At 45.9% G+C, this 27,275-nt stretch overlaps 1 protein-coding gene across 3 annotated transcripts in view; it reads left to right on the top strand.

Moving 5' to 3' along the window:
• Nucleotides 1–27,275, top strand: part of CDH13 (cadherin 13) — a 1,087,951-nt gene that overhangs the window by 1,022,612 nt on the left and 38,064 nt on the right. For all 3 annotated transcript variants that reach the window (XM_063945965.1, XM_063945966.1, XM_063945967.1), the window contains 2 exons: nt 3,794–4,027; nt 5,329–5,547. In XM_063945965.1, coding sequence (XP_063802035.1) covers nt 3,794–4,027; nt 5,329–5,547 — 453 coding nt within the window. The remainder of the gene's footprint in view (nt 1–3,793; nt 4,028–5,328; nt 5,548–27,275) is intronic.

Genomic DNA, 27,275 nt, shown 5'->3' on the forward strand with positions numbered 1-27,275 from the left:
ACCATATAGAGACCCCTATATGTGACATAACACCAGTCACCGGATACTGTATCACTCTGACTCCACCAGCCATATAGAGGCCCCTATATGTGACATAACACCAGTCACCGGATACTGTATCTCTGACTCCACCAGCCATATAGAGACCCCTATATGTGACATAACACCAGTCACCGGATACTGTATCACTCTGACTCCACCAGCCATAGCACTCTGAATGCAGATTAATCGCCACATTCTGCTTCTGCCTAATTTGGTAGAAAACAGACAATTAGTTTTGATAGCAACACAATTAATTCTCTTATCTTGTACTCGCCAGTGCAATAATTAGGAACTCTGCTCCAGATGCATCTTTTTGCTATTTTAATCATATAAATGAAAGGCAAAATATTGCTTTAATATGTCATCACACAGTCTTGATTAAAAATTAAAGTGATGAAATCAGTGTGTAGTACAGCTGCTGAGCTTCAGCGCTTATTACTAGCGCTAATACAGATTTCCCATCTAAATTACAGCACTATCAGCTGTGTATATTCATTTGTGTGGAGGTTTAACACAGGACATGCTATTACAGTGTGTATAATCCCGGCTTTTAGTGCAACGTTCTATCACGTTAAAGATCGTGTGTTCCGTGTACGTACGATTGCTGCGTTTCTGACCTATTTCCAGTATAAATCATATCACATGCATTGAAAATTTGGCTACGTCACATATGATTTAAAAATCTTTATAATTGTTTATCTACCTATATGAACTTTTTTGTGTATATAATATATATATATACATGCCTATATTGTATCTAATACCCCTTTTACGCCCAAATGCTGGTTCCAATCCGGTATAATGAATGCAGTTTCAGCCCATGTTGATACCCCTTTCACAACGAGGTAAGGACCCCAATAAAACCCCTAGATTGTGTGAATGGGGTGAACAGGATTATGTGGCCGGGTCATCCCCGGGGTTTTTTGTTGCAGTCTTAAAGGCTGTTCCCCGGTTATGTTAAAATGAGCTCATTGAGATATCCTTAAATATAACCCAGTTAGAGTAACCTGAATCCTCATTTTCACATATCTGGCTCAGACTCGGGAATAACCTGGGTCAGGACCAGGGTTGTGGACTTGTCCCACATAACCTGAGTCGGCCCATTCCCACCGACACATGATTTGGGTTTACTCAGCTTTTTCCTGTTTCCAAGGCTGGGTGTGAGAGGAATATACCAGTGACTGTGTAATCTAGGGATCTTTCACTAATAGACATTACATTAGATGTAAGATTTGCTGTATACCTTAACAACCAATGAGACTATTGCTTTCATGTGTAACGTGCAATGGACAGATAAAAGCTCATTGCTGACTTGTTTCTGTGTTTCAGGCTAATGTTGGTTCTGACACTGTGGATTTCAAACTTGCTGGCCCGTTATATTAATGGGGGCAGGGATTATGCAGCCCTCCCAACTAAAGTCAGATGAGTCTTCTCCTCTATATACTGGGGCACTTTAAGAGAGGCGGCGACCCGTGGGTAGCCTCCTTCGTTTGTGACCACTCCTCTATGCCGGAAAAGATGAGAGTCTGTGCACTAGAGGACTCAAACTTTACTACGCATGGCCAAATCTCCAGGAAAATGGCACAGCGGCCATTTTCTCAGTGATTTCTCTACTGTGCATGCGCAGAACTCCGTGAAAATGGCCGCCGCACCATTTTCATGGTGATTTAATAGCACTGTTGATGCCGGTGCGGGGCTACAGAGCAGTATTCAAAAAATGGGTGTAGTGTGTGCAGTGGCATAGGCAAACGCAGGGGGGGTTTCCAGTTGCACGGGAACCCCCCCTCCTCTTGGCCAGTGGCACAAATTATGACAATAGCAATAGTATTTAATATGATTACTATAGCTGCGACCACCAAATTAAGGGATGGAGCTGCTGCACATGGCTCGGTGGTAGCAGCTTCTTCTACCAAGTTTGTTGTGCGTATGGATCTGAGTCCTCAATCAGTGGACTGGACCAGAGAGCAGCTGCCAATAAGAAGAGACAGGAGCCTTATCATGAGGTGGGAGAATGTGTGCTTAGAAAGTGTAGTTCTGTCTCCTACTGGTTCTATTATGTTTGTGTATTTATCTAATATGGGATGTGTAACCTTTTCCTGACCACTTATTTTATTTAAATTCGTTAAATATGTTTCCTATACTATTGACCATCTATAGTGTTAATTATTAATACTGCATTCCATACACTATCCAGTGTATAAAAAGACCAATGTGTACATTAATGTCCGGGGTCGTTACCATGTTCTTCTGCTGTTCCCCCAGACTCTGCAATGTCCCATACAGCGGGAGATTGGGGATTGCACTTGGGAACCCCCCCTCCCCCTCCAGAAATCCTGCGTTTGCCACTGAGTGGGGGGTGGGGGGGAGCCCTCCCTGCACCCAATATAGATACGCCAGTGGCTAGAAGATGTATCCAACCACTGAAAGATTTATATCCCAATGGTTCCAAATATATATACACAAAATAACGTTGCAAAATAAAGTTAAAAGGAGCACAGCCATCCATAAAAGACATGAAAATCCGGCATTACAAATTCAATAATACGACAAATGCAGATTACAGAATGGACAGTATATGAAAGCGACTGCGATGAACATTAGCGCATTGTGGATGAATTATTATTACTTTTGCGTACAAACAATAATTTAGATAACATTTCCTAAAATCTGCCCATGAAAAAAAGAGTAAGTGCTGCAATTGAAGGAATATATAATGGCTGACTACAGACCATTGTCTCTCTCTCAGAGATAACCGTACATGACACGGCGCAGGGAATGTAGACCGGTCCTTCCGCTACCAGTTCCCTAATTCTAACAATGATGATTTTATTTTTTGTCTTATTTTCTCTTTAATATCACTACTGTAGCTCAGAAGAAAATAATAGATAATGCCACTTTCCGACACTATCAGTACGCCCTGGAAATAACGCATTCGCAGAACCAAAGACAGCGATTTTAATTAAATGCATGAAAGGCTGACTTTTGTGATCATATTTCAAATACTCCATTGTGTTTTCATCCATTCCGTCTCGTGACTTTTCCTAATAATACATCAAGATCCAAGAACGCGTTGGATTTCTATTACAGACTCAATTAGTCCAATCAAAAGTGGAAAATAATTTATTTTTCATTAAAGAGATTCGGGGAGCGGAGTTTGGTCGGGAAGTTTCAGACACAATAGGAAGCAGACGGTGTTCTCCGCTCGGCTGATTAAAATGGATGAAGTGTCACCGGTGCTATCGCTTGTCATATCAACTTGTTTTTGTGTGCGTGTTTTATGGCAGTTTAGTCTGCTGTTCATTTACTGCCCGATTTATAATGACGCGCTATCACCCCAACGCTCAAATATCTCGGCAGAAAAGCGGATTTTCTTTCTTCTTCCAAGCGTAATTAAAAATTGGATAAACTGATAATGCAGTCAGCACCCCCCGTTATATTATATTGCACTCCGCTCCCTACCTAGTACCCCTGAGACCACTGTCAGACCGGGCGGATGAACCAACTGTTACAGGGGTGGGTATTGTGTGCAGCAACTGATTTGATTGGCTTGGGTACAATGTGCAATTGCGTCCATTGTGCGGCTTATATTCACTCGGCGCAAGGTGCTTTAATGCAGATGGGCAGAACGTACCGGTAGGCCGGTCGCTGCGTTCTGTGCCACATCTTGTGCAGTTTGTTGTATGCAACATAAAATATTAATATTAATGCATGTATCAGCGCCTTCTAATAACACGTACCGCTGTTTTCCCAGGCACTCCACCAGCTACCGGCACAGGGACATTACAGATCACGTTAGAAGACGTCAACGACAACGCACCAATCATCTACCCGACCTCAGCGAAAATGTGCGAAGACACGAAAGATCTCAACGTCATTACCTTGGGGGCATGGGACCGAGACCTGCATCCGAACTCCGACCCATTTAAATTTGACTTGGGCAAACAAGCGGGATCGGACAAAGCCTGGAAAATAACCCAGCTGAACAGTGAGTGTACCCGTACATCTACACCTCATGTAACAGTATGCACGGTGCTCTGCCGTACACCTGCGTACAGGCAGCGGGGTGGAATGCAGCCTTTTGGTGCGGTAGGAACCAATGAGCGCACTGAGGGCCTAATTCAGTGTTGTACGCAAATGCCGTCGCAGCTGCGAATTTGTAGGCATCATCGGAAATATGTAAACGCAGCGGCTGCTGGGATTTGTATTGACCACTGAAGGAGTCTCTGATCTGGCACTTGTGCACCAGGATGGAACCATCGGACGCAAATCGGTCAAACCTCGATATTCGGAGTAACTGAATGGAAGCGCAGCTGAAGCCATTGTAAAAACGTATATGGGATCGCAGTTGCGAGCTGTGATACACCCTGCGTTTCGGTTGCCAATCCTGTTACCTCCCATATACAGTCTTTTACTGTCAATTACTTTGTGGATAAATCCTCTCTGCAACTGGCGCCGCAAGGCCATTGCGTCACGTGCACAGCGCGACTTAGAGACAGGAGCGGTGGCAACTGATCACCTTACATACGCACTAGGTTCCCGAAGACCTGCGCATGTCAGCGAGTTTAGGGCCTGGAGCCCTCTCCTCTCTTAAACCACCACTTCCAAAAACATTTAGCGCATCAGAAGCCTTCCCTAGGACTGTATACCTTGAAGCGTACTGAATGAATTGTAATATGAATTGATGAGTGATTTAAATGTAAAGTAGAACTAGTTGGATACACACTGACGTTTGATCAATACTACAGAAAGTCATTTTTAATCTGCCCGGGAATTGAGTCTCTGGTTACATAAAGCAGTTTAGTTATAGTCTATTTTTTGTGGGTGTTCTTTTTTTTCTCCTTCTTTTTTATAAACTTTTTTTACAGTCTTGCTCTCACTTAAGTATAGCGATAAGTCACAGACACTCTCGTCAATTAAAACTCCTGTAGAGGAAGAGACAGAGCGAGCTGAACTCCCGGTTCTCTACGCGGGGAGAGGTGAAGGTGTATTTCTTAGGAACACGTGACCACATGCTAGACACTTTGCGCTCGGTCCCTGGCATCCATTGTTGTGCAATTCCGTCAATTTAATATTTCCTTTTGTATCCTGTATAATACGACGGGGAAAAGGACAGAAAAGTAATGCCCTCAGATAAGAGATAAACACTGACGGAACTTTCTGTGAGGCCTCTCCGCGCTTCTGTATAGATAAAGTTATGTTGGAAAGCGGAGAACGTATAAAGTTTCCAGCCTTTGTATTTGCTTTGTCTGCTGCTCCGTTAACGCCGTTCCTGTGGATTTTTTACAGATACCCATGCGCAAGTCAGCCTCCTTCACAACCTGAAGAAAGCCAATTACAATCTGCCGGTGGTGGTGACGGACGCCGGGAAGCCTCCGTTGACGTACAGCACGGATGTGATGATCCAAGTGTGCTCCTGCAAGAAAGGCAAAGTGGACTGCAGTTCAGCCAGCGCCCCCCACCTCAACATGGCCGCCGCCCTCCTTCTCACACTCTACAGTCTGTTCTGTAAGTTACTCGCTTAGTTCTGTGTATCGGCTTCAGGTGGCTTAAATGATTTGCTCCTGTGTGCCCTCCAGGGCCGTATAATAACAATGGGACGGCCGCCACATAAGAATAGGACCCTTTCATGAAACCATGATGATGACCAGTACACGGCCGGCCGCAGATCATATAAAATAAAATTGTATTTTAGATTTTCCACACAAAATGCTGTAATTTTTCCATTCTGTACGTATTTAGAGAGACATTGGGGCTGAGGGGCGTACGGGTGGACACGCCCACATGCTCCGGCCGCACCTCATCCACTTCTCCTAATAGGCCCTTCACCCCCAGGGCTCATGTGGCCCTTAATCTGGCGTAGGTGCCGTCCAATAGCTTTGTATGCCAAGCTGGCATCTGACTGAATCATAGTGCCCGCGTTTATCTAAGTCACCTTCAGCTCCGTCCATTCTTTCTGTAGCGCTAGTACTACTGGTCTATGCAGTGTGTGGCGGGTATGGACCACTGGGTCGACAGTTTTTAAGTTGACCACTAATGGTTGACATGGCAAATGTTGACACTTGAAAAGGTTGACGTGAAAAATGTTCGACATAAAAAAGTTCGATACAGTATTTTTTTTAAAAAAAAATCTGCAATTATGGATAGACTGAAAAAAACTCAGTCTTACTATTACAGACAGGTCTCTTTATAAACCGGCCCCGGCACGTGATAGAAACCGTATCCTGGCATTATGAGGGGAATGGGAGCAACAGCGCAGGGAAGTGACGTGGGAGGCACCTGAGCAATTGATGCAGGAATATTGGTGCATAGCGCAGCTCTATAGTAAATGTCTCATTATTATTTAGTAACAGTCTCTTATGTAGCGCAGCATATTCATTGCGCTTTACAATTGGAAACTACAGTGATAAAACTAAAACTGGGTAATTACAGACAGACACAGAGGTAGGAGGGCCCTGCTCACAAGCTTACACTCTATAGGGAAATAGGCATAGATACACAAGGATAGGTGCTACCTGTTACATAATGGTCCTGTCAGATTGTAAAGGTTCTTGGTGGGCTGTATGATGTGGTCACCCAGCAATGCTGGCCTAGGACCAGGAGGGTGTACAAGTGAATAAAGACAAAATATATGAGATTCTATGTGTGTACTGTACAGACGGGATATAATTGGATGGTTCCAGAATTTGATAGGCTTGTCTGAAGAGGTGAGTTTTCAGGGAACGCTTGAAAGTTTGGAGACTAGAGGAGAGTCTTATTGTGCGTGGGAGGGCATTCCACAGAGTTGGTGCAGCCCGATGAAAGTCCTGCAATTGTGAGTGGGAGCGAGTAATGAGTGTGGATGAGAGACGTACTTTAGATCTAGTGAAGAGTGAACAAACCGCTTAGTGACTGGAAGTAATGTTTTACTGTATGCTTTGTGGACTGGTCTAATTTTCAGGGTTTTTTTCTAGGCATTTAATGATCAGCATAAAGGTCTTTCCCCATTAGTAGAACGCCTCCCTTTTAGCATCTCATAATGCAGCAGATCAGGGCTGTCTTAACAGCAGTGTGGGCCCCTGGGCACAGCAATGCATTGGGCCCCCTACCCATCCTCCAGCGGTAGGGGTGGGGTGTGCTATCAGTGGCAGCTTTGATGTCCCACGGGCGGAAGGGGGGTGATCTATCTTCCGCTCAGCATGTAGGACCTGGAGCAGTAATCTCTGCTAATTACTCCTTTACTGCACAGATGGTACTAAACTGTAGAGGGGCCATTGGGCTGAATAAAGAAGCCCTGGTACATGACTTCCGGGGTGGTAGGGGGTGTTTAATACATAGGGGAGTGGTGGATAATGGAGTGGGCTTAATATTCATCATTTTCTGGTGGGAGGGCAGCTTGCTTGACTGCAGATATCTCAAGTTCCTGAAAATATATTTCTTAGCTTTGAATTGGATAAAAAAACTAGAGAGTCCCACCTTTCAGAAGGTTCTGGGAACTTGGGGATCAGAGGTCAGGAGCCAGAGCAATCCTCCAATGAATATATAAAACTGTATACCAGGCGTGTGGATCTGGAGCAGGGACCAGCTGCTGGAAGGCTGAGCATAGTAGAGACAAGCTGCCAGTGTCCACCAGAAGGGGAGAGTCCCAGCTTTTGAATTATACCCTCAGAAAAACTCTATGTCAGACAGAACCTGAGATATCTGGCTGGGAAGAGCAATTAACAGGCTCGGATGGGGACCACTGCTTTCACGTTGAATATCTCCGGTTCCCCAGGGCCGATTTTCAAAAATCTGGTACCCCTGAAAAGAGGGGACCCTCAGCTATCAGCCTAGGGCCCTTATACTCCTGGGGCCCTTGGGCAAGAGCCCATTGAGCCCATACGTAAAGACGGCCCTGAGTAGTGCCCTAATTACAGTTAAATCCCACAGTAGTGCCCTATTTACTGTTACGCTCCACAGTAGTGCCCTAGTTACTGTTACGCTCCGGAGTAGTGCCCTAGTTACTGTTACGCCCCACAGTAGTGCCCTAATTACAGTTACATCCCACAGTAGTGCCCTAGTTACTGTTATGCCCCATAGGGGTGCTCTAGTTACTGTTACGACTCACAGTAGTGCCCTAGTTACTATTACGCCCCACAGTAGTGCCCTAGTTACTATTACGCCCCACAGTAGTGCCCTAGTTACTATTACGCTCCACAGTAGTGCCCTAGTTACTGTTACATCCCACAGTAGTGCCCTAGTTAACGCTACGCTCCACAGTAGTGCCCTAGTTACTGTTACTCCCCACAGTAGTGCCCTAGTTAACGCTACGCTCCACAGTAGTGCCCTAGTTAACGCTACGCTCCACAGTAGTGCCCTAGTTAACGCTACGCTCCACAGTAGTGCCCTAGTTACTGTAACACCCCACAGTAGTGCCCTAGTTACTGTTACGCTCCACAGTAGTGCCCTAGTTAGTGTAACACCCCACAGTAGTGCCCTAGTTAACGTTACGCTCCACAGTAGTGCCCTAGTTACTGTAACACCCCACAGTAGTGCCCTAGTTAACGTTACGCTCCACAGTAGTGCCCTAGTTCACATTATGCCACATTGTAGTGTTGGCACATTGCAGGGCTTACTTAAGATAATGCCATATTACAGTGCCCTCTATAATAGGTGCACATAGGACCCTGGGTCCAGAGGGCCCACACCGCACCCATTCCAATATACTTTCCTGCTGCGCCAGCTGCCTCAGAAGAGACGTCCAGGAAAATGTTGCTGACGCCATTTTCCCAGAGACATGTGCAATAGAGAAATCACCTGGAAGGTGGGGCAATTTTCCTGGAGGAATGTGCATGACACAGCGCCAGGGTCTACCATGCGCCGACACAGTGGGAGGGGCCGACTCAGAAACTGCACACAGGCCCCTCCCCTTCTTTTAATACTTTGGAACGATTAAAACAAATCTGAGGACTGTAAGATGATCCACTAATTGACATTTATACGCCTGTGTCTGTGTAACTACAGGTACTGAAAGCTCTTACGCCTGTTGATGTGATGTGTTTAATTAGCGGCCGGCCAGCCAGATGACCCGTGACGCACAGAGATGTATGTACAGGGTCATGAGAGATTACAAGTTGTTAATTAAGCCTGGTAGGAGGCCGCCACCGCTAATATCCTCTAACAAACTCCTCGCACACTGGGGGTTGTGCTACAAAAAGAAATAACTGTGACTATAATAGAGAAACACATGAATTCTGTCTCATCCAAACCACTAAACAGTAACTAACAGCCGGCAAAGTATAATGATTGTATAGGGAAATATAAAGCAGGCTGTAATAAAACACTAAACGGTAACCACAATTTTATATACTTGTGTAACCAGTGGAATGGCGCCGCTGCGCTGATACGGGGCACGGCGATTACATGTGGGTTTACTTCTCATTGGATGATGGAGACAGGACACACCGTAATGATAGGTCATTATTCACATGCCATACCTTCTCTCCCTGTTCTGTAATAGGACGACAATCGTGTCTCAGAACACAACCCCTAATTACTATAATAATGTTTTAGCATAGTTATCTAATTCTCTACGTTCAGAATTATAGATTATTCTTAAACAGATGATAATGTTACAGAGCCCATCCAGACTGTGCGTTCTCATAAAGGGGATTAAAAAGAAACATATACAGTATAACACAATAACAAGCCTCTAATAATACACAATAATATACTGTATGACAATAACAAACCTCTAATAATACACAATAATATACTGTATGACAATAACAAACCACTAATAATACACACTGATATACTGTACGGTATGACAGAATAACAAAACCCTAATAATACAGTATAACAAAAGAACAAACCTAATACACAATAATATACAGTATGACAATAACAAACCTCTGATAATACACAATGATATACTACATGGTATGACACAATAACAAACCTCTAATAATACACACTATCCAGTATAACACAATAACAAACCTCTAATAGTACACAATAATATACTGTATGACAATAACAAACCTCTAATAATACACAATGATATACTATACGGTATGACAGAATAACAAAACCCTAATAATACAGTATAACAAAAGAACAAACCTAATAATACACAATAATATACAGCATGACAATAACAAACTTCTAATAATACACAATAATATACTATACGGTATGAGAGAATAACAAAACCCTAATAATACAGTATAACAAAAGAACAAACCTAATAATACACAATAATATACAGTATGACAATAACAAACCTCTGATAATACACAATGATATACTACATGGTATGACACAATAACAAACCTCTAATAATACACACTATCCAGTATAACACAATAACAAACCTCTAATAGTACACAATAATATACTGTATGACAATAACAAACCTCTAATAATACACAATGATATACTATACGGTATGACAGAATAACAAAACCCTAATAATACAGTATAACAAAAGAACAAACCTAATAATACACAATAATATACTGTATGACAATAACAAACCTCTAATAATACACAATAATATACTATACAGTATGACAGAATAACAAAACCCTAATAATACAGCATAACAAAAGAACAAACATAATAATACACAATAATATACAGTATGACAATAACAAACCTCTAATAATACACACTATCCAGTATAACACAATAACAAACCTCTAATAATACACAATAATATACTATACGGTATGAGAGAATAACAAAACCCTAATAATACAGTATGACAAAAGAACAAACCTAATAATACACAATAATATACAGTATGACAATAACAAACCTCTGATAATACACAATGGCACTCATTCTGAGTTGTTCGCTCGCTAGCTGCTTTTAGCAGCTTTGCACACACTAAACAGCCACCTACTGGGAGAGAATCTTAGCTTTGCAGATTAGCGAACGAAAGATTCGCAAAATAGCGAATAGAATAGCGATCAGAAATTTCTTTGCCGTTTCCGAGTAGCTGTGATCAGTTCAGTCCTTTTCGTTCCTGGTTTGACGTCACAAACACACCCAGCGTTCGCCCAGACACTCCCCCGTTTCTCCAGCCACTCCCGCGTTTTTCCCAGAAACGGTAGCGTTTTTTCACACAACCCCATTAAATGGCCAGTTTCCGCCCAGAAACACCCTCTTCCTGTCAATCACACTCCGATCACCAGAACGAAGAAATTTCTTCATTAAGCTGTGAGTAAAATACCAAACTTCTTAGCAAATTTACTTGACGCAGGCGCGGTGCGAACATTGCACATGCGCAGTTTGCGGAAAATCGCTGCGATGCGAAGAAAAATAACAAGCGAACAACTAGGAATGAGGGCCAATATACAATATGACACAGTAAACAAACCTCTAATAATATTCAATATCCAGTATAACACAATAAAAACCTCTAATAATGTGGGGTTGGGCTCTCACATCATTAGGCCCCGCCTCCACCATGGCAAAATGTGCGGGTTGGCAGGTGGGGCTAAATGACAATTCGCATCATTTAGCCCTGCCCCTCCATACGGTGCTGCAACTTCCGTAATTATCCCCCCATCCTGCTGGCGTCACTAGGAAGTGGGCGGAATGCGGTAGAGCTGCCTATTTTTCTGGGGGTGCAGGGGTCTACCCGAACAATTGGGAGTCTCCCACAACTTCTGGGAGAGTAGGCTCCGATGCATTATACTCGTACTTACTTATCCCTCCGCAGTCTGGCGCTACTGCCTCGCTCCCCAGAAATTTGTGCACAGGCAGGAGACTAGCTCTACGCCATAGTCTACCAAGTGAGAGAGGGGGGAGCCAAACACACCCCGCCACCCAAGCCCCCCCCCCCCTCTCCTGAACTGCCCCAGGCCGGCAGAAGTATTTTTAGTATGTTCAGCATTGTGAATTCCAAATAGCGCAGCTCTCACTGTGAATACAGTTAGATCCGATGCCACCGCATTCGCCTTGGTGGAGGGTGCAGTGACGGCGCCGTACTGCAGATGGCAGTATGAACGCTGTGGAGCAAAAGGAAGGCTGCTAACACCAACATACATAAATATATACTGTATATAGACTAATATCATTGTTACGGATTTACTGTTTTGGACTGACTCAGCGTTCACGCAGTTTCTCTTTCATCCATCTGGGGGACGCTGCGACGTTACTTGTGGGTTAGAGGTGTGTGGTTGTGGAGTTTGGCACAGAACTATTAAGAACTGACCCCTCCCCCCTCTAACCCCTCCCATCTCCTTCCTGCCCAGCCAGCACCTCAGTTTTAGTTTTGTGCCTGTGGAGTACAGACACAGATTTTTCTCTCTGAAGATTTTAGTTAGGTATTTTATTATTTTATCACTTGGAGTGCCTAGTCCCTGTATACAGGTGACAGGTGCTACTAGAGTGGGGTTAGCTAGAGATTCCCACTCTGTTCTGCCGCTGGAAGCCACCACACTTCGGTCACTGGGGCTGGATTCCTGTTCCTAAGAAGTCGGCAGTGAGGAGGTACAGGATAGACACAATCTGTCTGACAGTATTGGTCTATCCTTCCTATATATAATATAGAATATATATTTATTACTATGTCCTTCATATTTATATTTATACTTGTGTGCCTCTCCCCCCCCCCCCCCCCCTCCGCTCTCTCTCTGGAGGTGAGCGTTGGAGTGCAGTAACATATTCCACTGTGTTTTGACTGAAGGAAAGGGGAAGAGAGTGGTGAGTCACTCTCCGGGGGATCGCTAGAGGCTGCCCGCACAGAGCCGCTGTATATAGCGGTGTGCGGGAGCCACTGCCCGATCAGAGCCGCTGGGGAGCCGCTGGATGTAGCAGTGAGCAGGAGACGCAGGCTTCCGGCTATAGCAGGGGGACGCGGCGCTTACTTCAAAAGGACGGATTCCCGCCCTGCACTGCCTTGCGCGCCCTCCCGGCCAGCGTCTGCAAAGCACCGGGCGCCATCTTCTACGGAGACAGTACGAGGGGCGCTGTGCAGCACACACCTAACAGCAAGTATACTTTGGGGGCATAGTGTTACTCTACACTTGTAATGAGAGTTAACAGATTTAATTTTTGCACAAATTACTCTACTGAGCTTATAGTTCGTTTGTAGTGCACTTGTTTAAAAAAAATAAAAAAATAAAAATAAAATAAAGAATAAATAAAGTTTAATTATGTCAATACGTCAGACGGATCTACAAAGAGGAAAGACATCCTCGGTGGTTATTTTTCTGCTTACAATGTGAGTCAAGACTAGCTAAGGGTAAAGCGGATGCTGATACCCTCTGTGCTTCATGCTCTGGTGCATCTGTGGTGATCCAACAGGGAGGTTCCGCGGATCAGTCTATGTCTGCTTGGGCCAGACACATCTGGTGTGGGCTTAAAATGTGGGCAGATGTCTTGCTGATTTAATTCAATCCCAAAACAAGTTTGTAAACTCTGCCGGCAGTTCTTCTGCTACAAAACGGCCATAGCCGTTACCGCTATAACTTTCTGGGGGAGGAGTTGGAGTAATTCCCATTGGAGGTTCTGATTGACACAGCGCATGTGCTGTCTGCATGCACCTAGAACAATGTTCAGGTGTAGTTTTTATAAAAAGGGGAAGTAGACCCAGAGTGGGGCGAGATTTCGGTCTGGGAAGATGACTTTTCTACTAGCTCAGCTGTTAGATTGCTGATAGACTCCATCCGTCACCTTAATAACAGGGATATTTTAAAGGAGCCTGACTTAAGCCGGATTCTCGTTTCCAAGCCCCTACGGCATAAAAATTTCAATATCCTTTTACAGAGGGAGGATATCAGATTTTGGGAAACAGGCCAAAAGGTAGACGTTCCCATTTCAAATTTAGCAGGAACTACGGTTATTCCTTCTGTACAGTCTGTGACGTTGAAAGATCCTACAGATAGGAAGATTGAAGCAATGCCTAAATCTGTTTTCTTTATCAGGTGTTTCTCTTCACCCACTTTTAGCTGGCGCTTGGGTCCTCAAGGCCGCGGATGACTGACTAGCACAGGTCATCTCTGGAAGGTAGTCTAACGATCCATCGGAAGCCATTCAGTTAACAGAACAGATTTCAGAAGGTTCTTACTTATGTGGGTGAGGCCTTGGTTGATCCTGCTGCACTACAATCCCGTATTTCTGCCTTGACCGTGACAACAAGACGGTCTCTTTGGTCTCGGGTTTGGAATGACGATTTTGACTCCAAACAGACCTTGTCGGCGGTACCCTTTGAAGGTGAGTACTCTTTAGGTCGGAATCAAAGAAGATTATCTCACATTCTACAGAAGGAACCCCTTTCTTCCAGTTGCTCCTCCGAAACCGAATTCTACAAGGTTTCGGTACTTTCATATACAGGGGATACCCACGAAGGGAGGCATTCAGAGGTAGACGTAAACCTGCCAACAAACCTACTGCATGACGGTTCACGATCCTCGGAGGAGTCAGTGACGGTTGAGACTCGGTTACTACAGTTCAAAGAAGGGTGGTTCCTATCGAGACCAGATCGGTGGGTGACGGAGGTCATATCCAGAGAATATTTGTTAGATCACGAGGAACCAGTCCCATATCGGGTGTTCATCACACCACTTTCATATGGTTCCTTCGGACGTCGAGCTCTTCATCATGCAACAGCCATTTTGCTTACGAAATGAAGTAATTCTTCTAGGTCCCGCTCGGCAGAGAGGTCGGGATTTTACTCGTGGACAAACTGGAGGGTTCATTGCAACCCAGAAGTTCAAAATGGAATCCATCCTCTCGGTTATTGTCGCCAAGGAAACGGGGATATTTGGCCTAATTGGACGTAAGACGCCTATCTGCTTGTTTCTATTTGGACGGGTCATCAATCTCTTCTGAGATTCGCGGTCGGCCTTGACATTTTCAGTTTCAGGCAGGGAATCAACATTATTCTGTATTTGGGTAATCTGTTGATCAAGGCAGGGTGGATTCTTCATCAGAACTTGCGTCTCGCTATGGAGTCTCTGCGGTCATTCGGATGAATAATTTATTGTCTGAAGTCATCTTTGCTTCCTTCCCGGAAGATGATGTTTCTGGGACTTTTATTCGACACCAACAACCAGAACAGTGGTTCTTCCTCAGGACAAGATTCAGGACATACAGTCCAGAATTCGAACACGGCTACATTTACCGGTGGTTTCGGTTCTCCGTTGCATGCAAGTGAGACAAGATGGTGGCAACCTTCAAGGCAGTTCCATATGCCACGTTTCAGACTCGACCCTTTTCAGACTCAGATTCTCAACTGTTGGACTCGGACAGGGCCTCATCTCGAATTACTGTTGGTCCGCGTGTCTGTACAGACTCGTCAGTCGCTTCGCTGGGGGTTTCACAGATACAATTTGACCAAAGTAGTTCCGTTCACAATTTGGTCTTGGGTGATGGTCACCACAAACACCGGCCTCAGAGGTTGGGGGGCGGTGTTTCAGACTCATCACTTTCAGGGACTCTGGACCAGTCAAGAGTTAAAGTTGCAGATCAGCATCTTGGAGTTAAGGACAATCCGGTATGCACTACTTCGGATTCAAACCATGGTTCAAGGTCATCCAGTGCGGATTCAGTCCCACAGCGCATCAGCAGTTGCTTACATAAACAAGGAAGGAGGTACTCGAAGCTGATCCGCAATGAACGAAGTCGCTCAGACTCCCACATGGGCGGAACATTGGTTCCTGGCCATATTCGCGATTCATATTCCAGAAATCGAGAACTGGGAAGCGGATTTCTTAAGCCGTCACACGATGCATCCGGGAGAGTGGGAGTTTCACCAGGAGGTGTTTCTGACTCTAGTAGCCCGGTGGGGGTTGCCCGATGTGGATCTGATGGCGTCTCGTCTCAATAATAATCTTCCTCTCTACGGGTCGCGTACTCAGGACCCTCAAGCAATTCTAATCGATGCACTGACAGCACCGTGGCACTTTCAACTGGGATATGTGTTTCCACCATTTCCACTGATTCCACGTCTGCTTAAACACATTCAGTAAGAAGGTCTCCCAATCATTTGGGTAGCCTCAGCTTGGCCACGCTGACAGTGGTACATTCTTCGTCACAATATGGTCGTCGAGGAACCTTTCCGACTCCCTCTGTGTCCGGATCTTCTGATTCAAGGACCAGGTCACCACCCAGGTTGGGTCGGCTGGCATTGACGATTTGGTTCTTGAACCCAACCTTTTAAGGGAAAAGGGTTTTTTTCTCGTCTTGTTGTGTAAACGATGACTCAGGCTAAAAAAAAAACACAAAACGGTGACTTCTAGAGTATACCACCGAGTGTAGCGTATTTACTTTGATTGGTGTGAAAAGCGTGGTTTAACACCGGATTTGTTTCGTATTCCTCGTCGGTTATACTTCCTTCAGGAGGGTCTCAATAAGGGGCTAAGACTTCTTCACTGAAGGGTCAAGTTTCTGACTTATCGGTTCTTTCTTTCTAAAGAGACTGGCTATCTTTCCAGAAGTTCAGACGTTCCTTCAGGGAGTTCTTCGGATTCAGCCACCTTTTGTTCCTCTGGTTCCTGCTTGGGACTGTAACTTAGTCTTTACGGCTCTTCAGTATTCTCCATTTGAACTATTTGGAATCTGTAAAATTGCGGTATCTAACGTTCAAAAGTTGTCTTCCTATTGACAATTGCCTCCGCAGGACGAGTGTCTGCATGGACAGCTCTTTCTTGCAGACCACCCTTGTTGAGGTTTCATGATAGCCGGGTGATTCTGCGAACAAAAACCTTCCTTCCTTACGAAAGTTGTGTCAGCGTTTCATCTAAATTAGGACATTGTCCTTCCAGCGTTTACTCCTTCTCCTTCCGGGGAGGATTCCCATTTGGCTCTCTTAGATATGCTTAGGGCCTTACGGATTTATTTATCTTGTCCAAATCCTGTCTGTCGTACGGCTGCATTGTTAGTTTTTAATTGATGCGCCCAAAACGAGATTGGCCGGCTTCCAAGAACACAGTGGCTCGTTGGGTGATTTCGCCATAAAAACAGTTTTCTGATATTTCAGTTTCTGAATCGATTCCAGCTCATTCGAGTTGGAGCTTCTTGGGCTGCTCGCGGGAATGCATCTATTGAGCAGCTATGTAGGGCAGCGACTTGGTCGTCTGTGCATACGGTTCAAAAAGGGTTTACCGTTTTTTTCATATTTTCAATTTGGAAACTGCCTCTGTTGGGCGTCAAAATTTTACGGACGGCTATGCCGTCTACTTCTCCCTCCTCTCATTAGCTTGCTTTGGGAAATCCCACAAGTAACGGCGCAGCGTCCCCCAGATGGATGAAAGAGAAATAGGGATTTTTGTTTACTTACCGTAAAATCTCTTTCTCTGATTCCATCTGGGGGACGCTGCGATCCCTCCCATATGGTTGTCTGGTTTAACCAGTAAATTTTTGCGGTCTATCTCCTTTGGCTTGGCTAAACGTTAACTGAGGTGCTGGCTGGGCAGGAAGGAGATGGGAGGGGTTAGAGGGGGGAGGGGTCAGTTCTTAATAGTTCTGTGCCAAACTCCACAACCACACACCTCTAACCCACAAGTAACGTCGCAGCGTCCCCCAGATGGAATCAGAGAAAGAGATTTTACGGTAAGTAAACAAAAATCCCTATTTTATAGTGCGTCAGATAGCAATGTTATCAGCACTACAGAACAATGGGGCTTATTGTGTTCATGCACAAAGTCATTATTACTGTGACTGCTTTATGTGTCTTAATACAGTCATTATGGGGTCAGTTGTATTTTTTCTCACTGACTGGCAAATAAAAAATGCGATGAATGTTTTATTGTTGGTAAATTTACTGCCTGTTGGGAACCGTGCTTAACGCAGGCCTTAAACCCCAGGCTCCCTGATTCATCTCTGAGCCAAAACAGTCCCTACTGACCCCAGTAGCGGATGGAAACCACATGTCCGCCTCACGGCTACCGGCAGCGTTACCGCGCATGCTACGCAGCTACGGTACATGCAGGGAGGTGGCGCTTCCTGTCACTCATTCCACTGAGGGCACGTATGGTGAACGTCACCCACACACGTCACATCATTTGGTGCAGATTGTACAGAAAGCACTTTGGACACAAAGATAAGTAGCCAGATTACATCACGGCGGTTTTTCAGATGGCCGACTGGATAACCATTATAGACCGTCCCGCAGGCTTAGGGGTCTATTCCTGAAGCAGCGATAAGAGTGGAGAAGTTGCCCATGGCAACCAATCAGCTGCTCTGTAAAATTGTATAGTATGCAAATTAGAAATGTTACTTCACTGCTGATTGGTTGCCATGGGCAACTTCTCCACTCTTTTCACTGTTTAGTACATCTCCCCCCATAGCTACCAAAGACTAGAAAAGATTCTCCAATGCATGAACTCTACTACGTCATGAAACTCTCCTTACTCCACTCTTGGTTTTCATGCCTAGTATGGGGTAAATTTACTAAGATGAGAGTTCTATTTAAGATGGGTTGTTGCCAATAGCGACCAATCAGATTCCAGGTATCATCTTCTAGAAGGTGCTAGATCAGGCATGTCAAACTCGTGGCCCTCCAGCTGTTGTGAAACTACAAGTCTCAGCATGCTTTGCCAGCATACCTTCCACTGATCAGCTGGTAAAGCATGCTGGAACTTGTGGTTTCACAACAGCTGGTTGACCATGAGTTTGACATGCCTGTGCTAGATGAATGAGTAGAATCTGGTTAGTTGCTATGGGCAACATTCCATCTTAAATAGAACTCCCATCTTAGTAAATTGACCCCTCTGAGACTGACGAGGTCTCACTCCTCATCGGCATCCAACACTCTCTTGTAGAGGACCATTCTAGGCAACACCAGACCCGTGACTACCGGTTTGGCCAGTATGGCACTCGTCATGACATTACGCGTTTGGTACGTTAGGTTGACATGGCGATAATCTATTTTTGCAGTATCCCCAATGCTAATGTTGACAAATCATAAGTCAGCATTTTTCCAGGTGTTGACATTTATCATGTGGGCATTTTAATTATGTTAGCATCAAAACTGTCAACGTTCTGGTGCCGACACAGTGAGCGTCAGCTGTATGACTGCATACAGACATCATGATGTCACAACGCAGCCGAGCCGAAGCTTTAGTTATCAGTCGTTCATGTGCAGAGAGAGTTAGATTTGGCTGGGGTGTGGAGGTGGGGCAGATGTAACATGTGCAGAGAGAGTTAGATTTGGGTGAGGTGTGTTCAAACTGGAATCTCAACTGCAGTGTAAAAATAAAGCAGCCAGTATTTACCCTGCACAGAAACAATATAACCCACCCAAATCTAACTCTCTCTGCACATGTTGCATCTGCCCCCCCTGCAGTGCACGTGGGGGGGTAATTCAGAGTTGATCACAGCAGCAAATTTGTTAGCTGTTGGGCACTGCAGGTGGGGCAGATGTAACATGTGCAGAGAGAGTTAGATTTGGGTGGGTTATATTGTTGCTGTGCAGGGTAAATACTGGCTGCTTTATTTTTACACTGCAGTTGAGATTCCAGTTTGAACACACCTCACCCAAATCTAACTCTCTCTGCACATGTTACATCTGCCCCAACTCCACACCCCACCCAAATCTAACTCTCCCTGCACATGTTACATCTGCCCCACCGTCAGTACACATGGTTTTGCCCATTAACTAACAAATTTGCTGCTGTGATCAGGTCTGAATTACCCCCATAGACAATTAGTAGCTCTCTAGCCATCACAGAACTACAACTCCCAGAATAACATTGGATCTCGTACAGACGACACAGCTGCAGTCGCAGATTGGCAGATATCACGCTATACTGACTAAACACAATCATTATTTCTCCCACGTTATTCCTGACACCTTACAGCAGGCGGCCACATCCCGTCTCGCCCAGACTGTACGGCAACACTTTCTTAGAGTTGTTAAATAAACGGATTACTGATGTTTTAAGGCAATTAGTATTCGTGTCCCTACAAGCCCAGCATATGAAACGTTTACTGCTCTCTTCATTATTTTATATAGGCTTGTCTTTCTAGTAACCTCCAGACGTGTTCAGTAACCGCTAATGTGGCGCATCAGCCGCGGTGTCATTTCCTCAAGAAGGAGCCGGTTACACACGCTGCATCTTACTGGCTATGAAATAAGAAAGGTGACATCTGCCGGAGCAGAATAAATGGGATTTCAGCAGATCATCTCTTGCAGCGATGGTTACACACACACAGGTCTTGCACACAGCACAGAGCTGACCCAACATCTGTTATACACAGGTCTTACACACAGCACAGAGCTGACCCAACATCTGTTATACACAGGTCTTACACACAGCACAGAGCTGACCCAACATCTGTTATACACAGGTCTTACACACAGCACAGAGCTGACCCGACATCTGTTATACACAGGTCTTACACACAGCACAGAGCTGACCCAACATCTGTTATACACAGGTCTTACACACAGCACAGAGCTGACCCGACATCTGTTATACACAGGTCTTACACACAGCACAGAGCTGATCCAACATCTGTTATACACAGGTCTTACACACAGCACAGAGCTGACCCAACATCTGTTATACACAGGTCTTACACACAGCACAGAGCTGACCCAACATCTGTTATACACAGGTCTTACACACAGCACAGAGCTGACCCGACATCTGTTATACACAGGTCTTACACACAGCACAGAGCTGACCCAACATCTGTTATACACAGGTCTTACACACAGCACAGAGCTGACCCAACATCTGTTATACACAGGTCTTACACACAGCACAGAGCTGACCCGATGCCTGTCATACACAGGTCTTACACACAGCACAGAGCTGACCCGACATCTGTTATACACAGGTCTTACACACAGCACAGAGCGGACCCAACATCTGTTATACACAGGTCTTACACACAGCACAGAGCTGACCCAACATCTGTTATACACAGGTCTTACACACAGCACAGAGCTGACCCAACATCTGTTATACACAGGTCTTACACACAGCACAGAGCTGACCCGATGCCTGTTATACACAGGTCTTACACACAGCACAGAGCTGACCCAACATCTGTTATACACAGGTCTTACACACAGCACAGAGCTGACCCGACATCTGTTATACACAGGTCTTATACACAGCACAGAGCTGACCCGACATCTGTTATACACAGGTCTTACACACAGCACAGAGCTGACCCGACATCTGTTATACACAGGTCTTACACACAGCACAGAGCTGACCCAACATCTGTTATACACAGGTCTTACACACAGCACAGAGCTGACCCGACATCTGTTATACACAGGTCTTACACACAGCACAGAGCTGACCCGACATCTGTTATACACAGGTCTTACACACAGCACAGAGCTGACCCGACATCTGTTATACACAGGTCTTACACACAGCACAGAGCTGACCCAACATCTGTTATACACAGGTCTTACACACAGCACAGAGCTGACCCAACATCTGTTATACACAGGTCTTACACACAGCACAGAGCTGACCCAACATCTGTTATACACAGGTCTTACACACAGCACAGAGCTGACCCGACATCTGTTATACACATGTCTTACACACAGCACAGAGCTGACCCAACATCTGTCATACACAGGTCTTACACACAGCACAGAGCTGACCCGACATCTGTTATACACAGGTCTTGCACACAGCACAGAGCTGACCCAACATCTGTTACACACAGGTCTTACACACAGCACAGAGCTGACCCAACATCTGTTATACACAGGTCTTACACACAGCACAGAGCTGACCCAACATCTGTTATACACAGGTCTTACACACAGCACAGAGCTGACCCGACATCTGTTATACACAGGTCTTGCACACAGCACAGAGCTGACCCAACATCTGTTACACACAGGTCTTACACACAGCACAGAGCTGACCCAACATCTGTTATACACAGGTCTTACACACAGCACAGAGCTGACCCGACATCTGTTATACACAGGTCTTACACACAGCACAGAGCTGACCCGACATCTGTTATACACAGGTCTTACACACAGCACAGAGCTGACCCAACATCTGTTATACACAGGTCTTACACACAGCACAGAGCTGACCCGATGCCTGTCATACACAGGTCTTACACACAGCACAGAGCTGACCCAACATCTGTTATACACAGGTCTTACACACAGCACAGAGCTGACCCGACATCTGTTATACACAGGTCTTACACACAGCACAGAGCTGACCCGACATCTGTTATACACAGGTCTTACACACAGCACAGAGCTGACCCAACATCTGTTATACACAGGTCTTACACACAGCACAGAGCTGACCCAACATCTGTTATACACAGGTCTTACAAACAGCATAGAGCTGACCCAACATCTGTTATACACAGGTCTTACACACAGCACAGAGCTGACCCAACATCTGTTATACACAGGTCTTACACACAGCACAGAGCTGACCCAACATCTGTTATACACAGGTCTTACACACAGCACAGAGCTGACCCAACATCTGTTATACACAGGTCTTACACACAGCACAGAGCTGACCCAACATCTGTTATACACAGGTCTTACACACAGCACAGAGCTGACCCAACATCTGTTATACACAGGTCTTACACACAGCACAGAGCTGACCCAACATCTGTTATACACAGGTCTTACACACAGCACAGAGCTGACCCGACATCTGTTATACACAGGTCTTACACACAGAGCTGACCCGACATCTGTTATACACAGGTCTTACACACAGAGCTGACCCGACATTTGTTATACACAGGTCTTACACACAGCACAGAGCTGACCCAACATCTGTTATACACAGGTCTTACACACAGCACAGAGCTGACCCGACATCTGTTATACACAGGTCTTACACACAGCACAGAGCTGACCCGACATCTGTTATACACAGGTCTTACACACAGAGCTGACCCGACATCTGTTATACACAGGTCTTACACACAGAGCTGACCCGACATCTGTTATACACAGGTCTTACACACAGCACAGAGCTGACCCAACATCTGTTATACACAGGTCTTACACACAGCACAGAGCTGACCCGACATCTGTTATACACAGGTCTTACACACAGCACAGAGCTGACCCGATGCCTGTCATACACATGTCTTACACACAGCACAGAGCTGACCCAACATCTGTTATACACAGGTCTTACACACAGCACAGAGCTGACCCGACATCTGTTATACACAGGTCTTACACACAGCACAGAGCTGACCCGACATCTGTTATACACAGGTCTTACACACAGCACAGAGCTGACCCAACATCTGTTATACACAGGTCTTACACACAGCACAGAGCTGACCCGACATCTGTTATACACAGGTCTTACACACAGCACAGAGCTGACCCGACATCTGTTATACACAGGTCTTACACACAGAGCTGACCCGACATCTGTTATACACAGGTCTTACACACAGAGCTGACCCGACATCTGTTATACACAGGTCTTACACACAGCACAGAGCTGACCCAACATCTGTTATACACAGGTCTTACACACAGCACAGAGCTGACCCGACATCTGTTATACACAGGTCTTACACACAGCACAGAGCTGACCCGACATCTGTTATACACAGGTCTTACACACAGCACAGAGCTGACCCGACATCTGTTATACACAGGTCTTACACACAGCACAGAGCTGACCCGACATCTGTTATACACAGGTCTTACACACAGCACAGAGCTGACCCGACATCTGTTATACACAGGTCTTACACACAGCACAGAGCTGACCCGACATCTGTTATACACAGGTCTTACACACAGCACAGAGCTGACCCGACATCTGTTATACACAGGTCTTACACACAGCACAGAGCTGACCCGATGCCTGTCATACACAGGTCTTGCACACAGCACAGAGCTGACCCAACATCTGTTATACACAGGTCTTACACACAGCACAGAGCTGACCCGACATCTGTTATACACAGGTCTTACACACAGCACAGAGCTGACCCGACATCTGTCATACACAGGTCTTACACACAGCACAGAGCTGACCCAACATCTGTTATACACAGGTCTTACACACAGCACAGAGCTGACCCAACATCTGTTATACACAGGTCTTACACACAGCACAGAGCTGACCCGACATCTGTTATACACAGGTCTTACACACAGCACAGAGCTGACCCGACATCTGTTATACACAGGTCTTACACACAGCACAGAGCTGACCCGATGCCTGTCATACACAGGTCTTACACACAGCACAGAGCTGACCCGACATCTGTTATACACAGGTCTTACACACAGCACAGAGCTGACCCGACATCTGTTATACACAGGTCTTACACACAGCACAGAGCTGACCCGACATCTGTTATACACAGGTCTTACACACAGCACAGAGCTGACCCGACATCTGTTATACACAGGTCTTACACACAGCACAGAGCTGACCCGACATCTGTTATACACAGGTCTTACACACAGCACAGAGCTGACCCGACATCTGTTATACACAGGTCTTACACACAGCACAGAGCTGACCCGACATCTGTTATACACAGGTCTTACACACAGCACAGAGCTGACCCGATGCCTGTTATACACAGGTCTTACACACAGCACAGAGCTGACCCGACATCTGTTATACACAGGTCTTGCACACAGCACAGAGCTGACCCGACATCTGTTATACACAGGTCTTACACACAGCACAGAGCTGACCCGACATCTGTTATACACAGGTCTTGCACACAGCACAGAGCTAACCCAACATCTGTTATACACAGGTCTTACACACAGCACAGAGCTGACCCAACATCTGTTATACACAGGTCTTACACACAGCACAGAGCTGACCCGACATCTGTCATACACAGGTCTTACACACAGCACAGAGCTGACCCGACATCTGTTATACACAGGTCTTACACACAGCACAGAGCTGACCCGACATCTGTTATACACAGGTCTTACACACAGCACAGAGCTGACCCGACATCTGTTATACACAGGTCTTACACACAGCACAGAGCTGACCCGACATCTGTTATACACAGGTCTTACACACAGCACAGAGCTGACCCGACATCTGTTATACACAGGTCTTACACACAGCACAGAGCTGACCCGACATCTGTTATACACAGGTCTTACACACAGCACAGAGCTGACCCGACATCTGTTATACACAGGTCTTACACACAGCACAGAGCTGACCCGACATCTGTTATACACAGGTCTTACACACAGCACAGAACTGACCCGACATCTGTTATACACAGGTCTTACACACAGCACAGAGCTGACCCGACATCTGTTATACACAGGTCTTGCACACAGCACAGAGCTGACCCGACATCTGTTATACACAGGTCTTACACACAGCACAGAGCTGACCCGACATCTGTTATACACAGGTCTTACACACAGCACAGAGCTGACCCGACATCTGTTATACACAGGTCTTACACACAGCACAGAGCTGACCCGACATCTGTTATACACAGGTCTTACACACAGCACAGAGCTGACCCGACATCTGTTATACACAGGTCTTACACACAGCACAGAGCTGACCCGACATCTGTTATACACAGGTCTTACACACAGCACAGAGCTGACCCGACATCTGTTATACACAGGTCTTACACACAGCACAGAGCTGACCCGACATCTGTTATACACAGGTCTTACACACAGCACAGAGCGGACCCGACATCTGTTATACACAGGTCTTACACACAGCACAGAGCTGACCCGACATCTGTTATACACAGGTCTTACACACAGCACAGAGCTGACCCGACATCTGTTATACACAGGTCTTACACACAGCACAGAGCTGACCCGACATCTGTTATACACAGGTCTTACACACAGCACAGAGCTGACCCGACATCTGTTATACACAGGTCTTACACACAGCACAGAGCTGACCCGACATCTGTTATACACAGGTCTTACACACAGCACAGAGCTGACCCGACATCTGTTATACACAGGTCTTACACACAGCACAGAGCTGACCCGACATCTGTTATACACAGGTCTTGCACACAGCACAGAGCTGACCCGACATCTGCTATACACAGGTCTTACACACAGCACAGAGCTGACCCGACATCTGTTATACACAGGTCTTACACACAGCACAGAGCTGACCCGACATCTGTTATACACAGGTCTTACACACAGCACAGAGCTGACCCGACATCTGTTATACACATGTCTTGCACACAGCACAGAGCTGACCAGACATCTGTTATACACAGGTCTTACACACAGCACAGAGCTGACCCGACATCTGTTATACACAGGTCTTACACACAGCACAGAGCTGACCCGACATCTGTTATACACAGGTCTTGCACACAGCACAGAGCTGACCAGACATCTGTTATACACAGGTCTTACACACAGCACAGAGCTGACCCGACATCTGTTATACACAGGTCTTACACACAGCACAGAGCTGACCCGGCATCTGTTATACACAGGTCTTACACACAGCACAGAGCTGACCCGACATCTGTTATACACAGGTCTTGCACACAGCACAGAGCTGACCCAACATCTGTTATACACAGGTCTTACACACAGCACAGAGCTGACCCAACATCTGTTATACACAGGTCTTACACACAGCACAGAGCTGACCCAACATCTGTTATACACAGGTCTTACACACAGCACAAAGCTGACCCGACATCTGTTATACACAGGTCTTACACACAGCACAGAGCTGACCCGACATCTGTTATACACAAGTCTTGCACACAGCACAGAGCTGACCCAACATCTGTTATACACAGGTCTTACACACAGCACAGAGCTGACCCGATGCCTGTCATACACAGGTCTTACACACAGCACAGAGCTGACCCGACATCTGTTATACACAGGTCTTACACACAGCACAGAGCTGACCCGATGCCTGTCATACACAGGTCTTGCACACAGCACAGAGCTGACCCGACATCTGTTATACACAGGTCTTACACACAGCACAGAGCTGACCCGATGCCTGTCATACACAGGTCTTGCACACAGCACAGAGCTGACCCGATGCCTGTCATACACAGGTCTTGCACACAGCACAGAGCTGACCCGATGCCTGTCATACAGAGGTCTTACACACAGCACAGAGCTGACCCGATGCCTGTCATACACAGGTCTTGCACACAGCACAGAGCTGACCCGATGCCTGTCATACACAGGTCTTACACACAGCACAGAGCTGACCCGATGCCTGTCATACACAGGTCTTGCACACAGCACAGAGCTGACCCGATGCCTGTCATACACAGGTCTTACACACAGCACAGAGCTGACC

The sequence above is a fragment of the Pseudophryne corroboree genome, chromosome 11 (assembly GCF_028390025.1).
Source record: "Pseudophryne corroboree isolate aPseCor3 chromosome 11, aPseCor3.hap2, whole genome shotgun sequence".
Classification (NCBI taxonomy): domain Eukaryota; kingdom Metazoa; phylum Chordata; class Amphibia; order Anura; family Myobatrachidae; genus Pseudophryne; species Pseudophryne corroboree.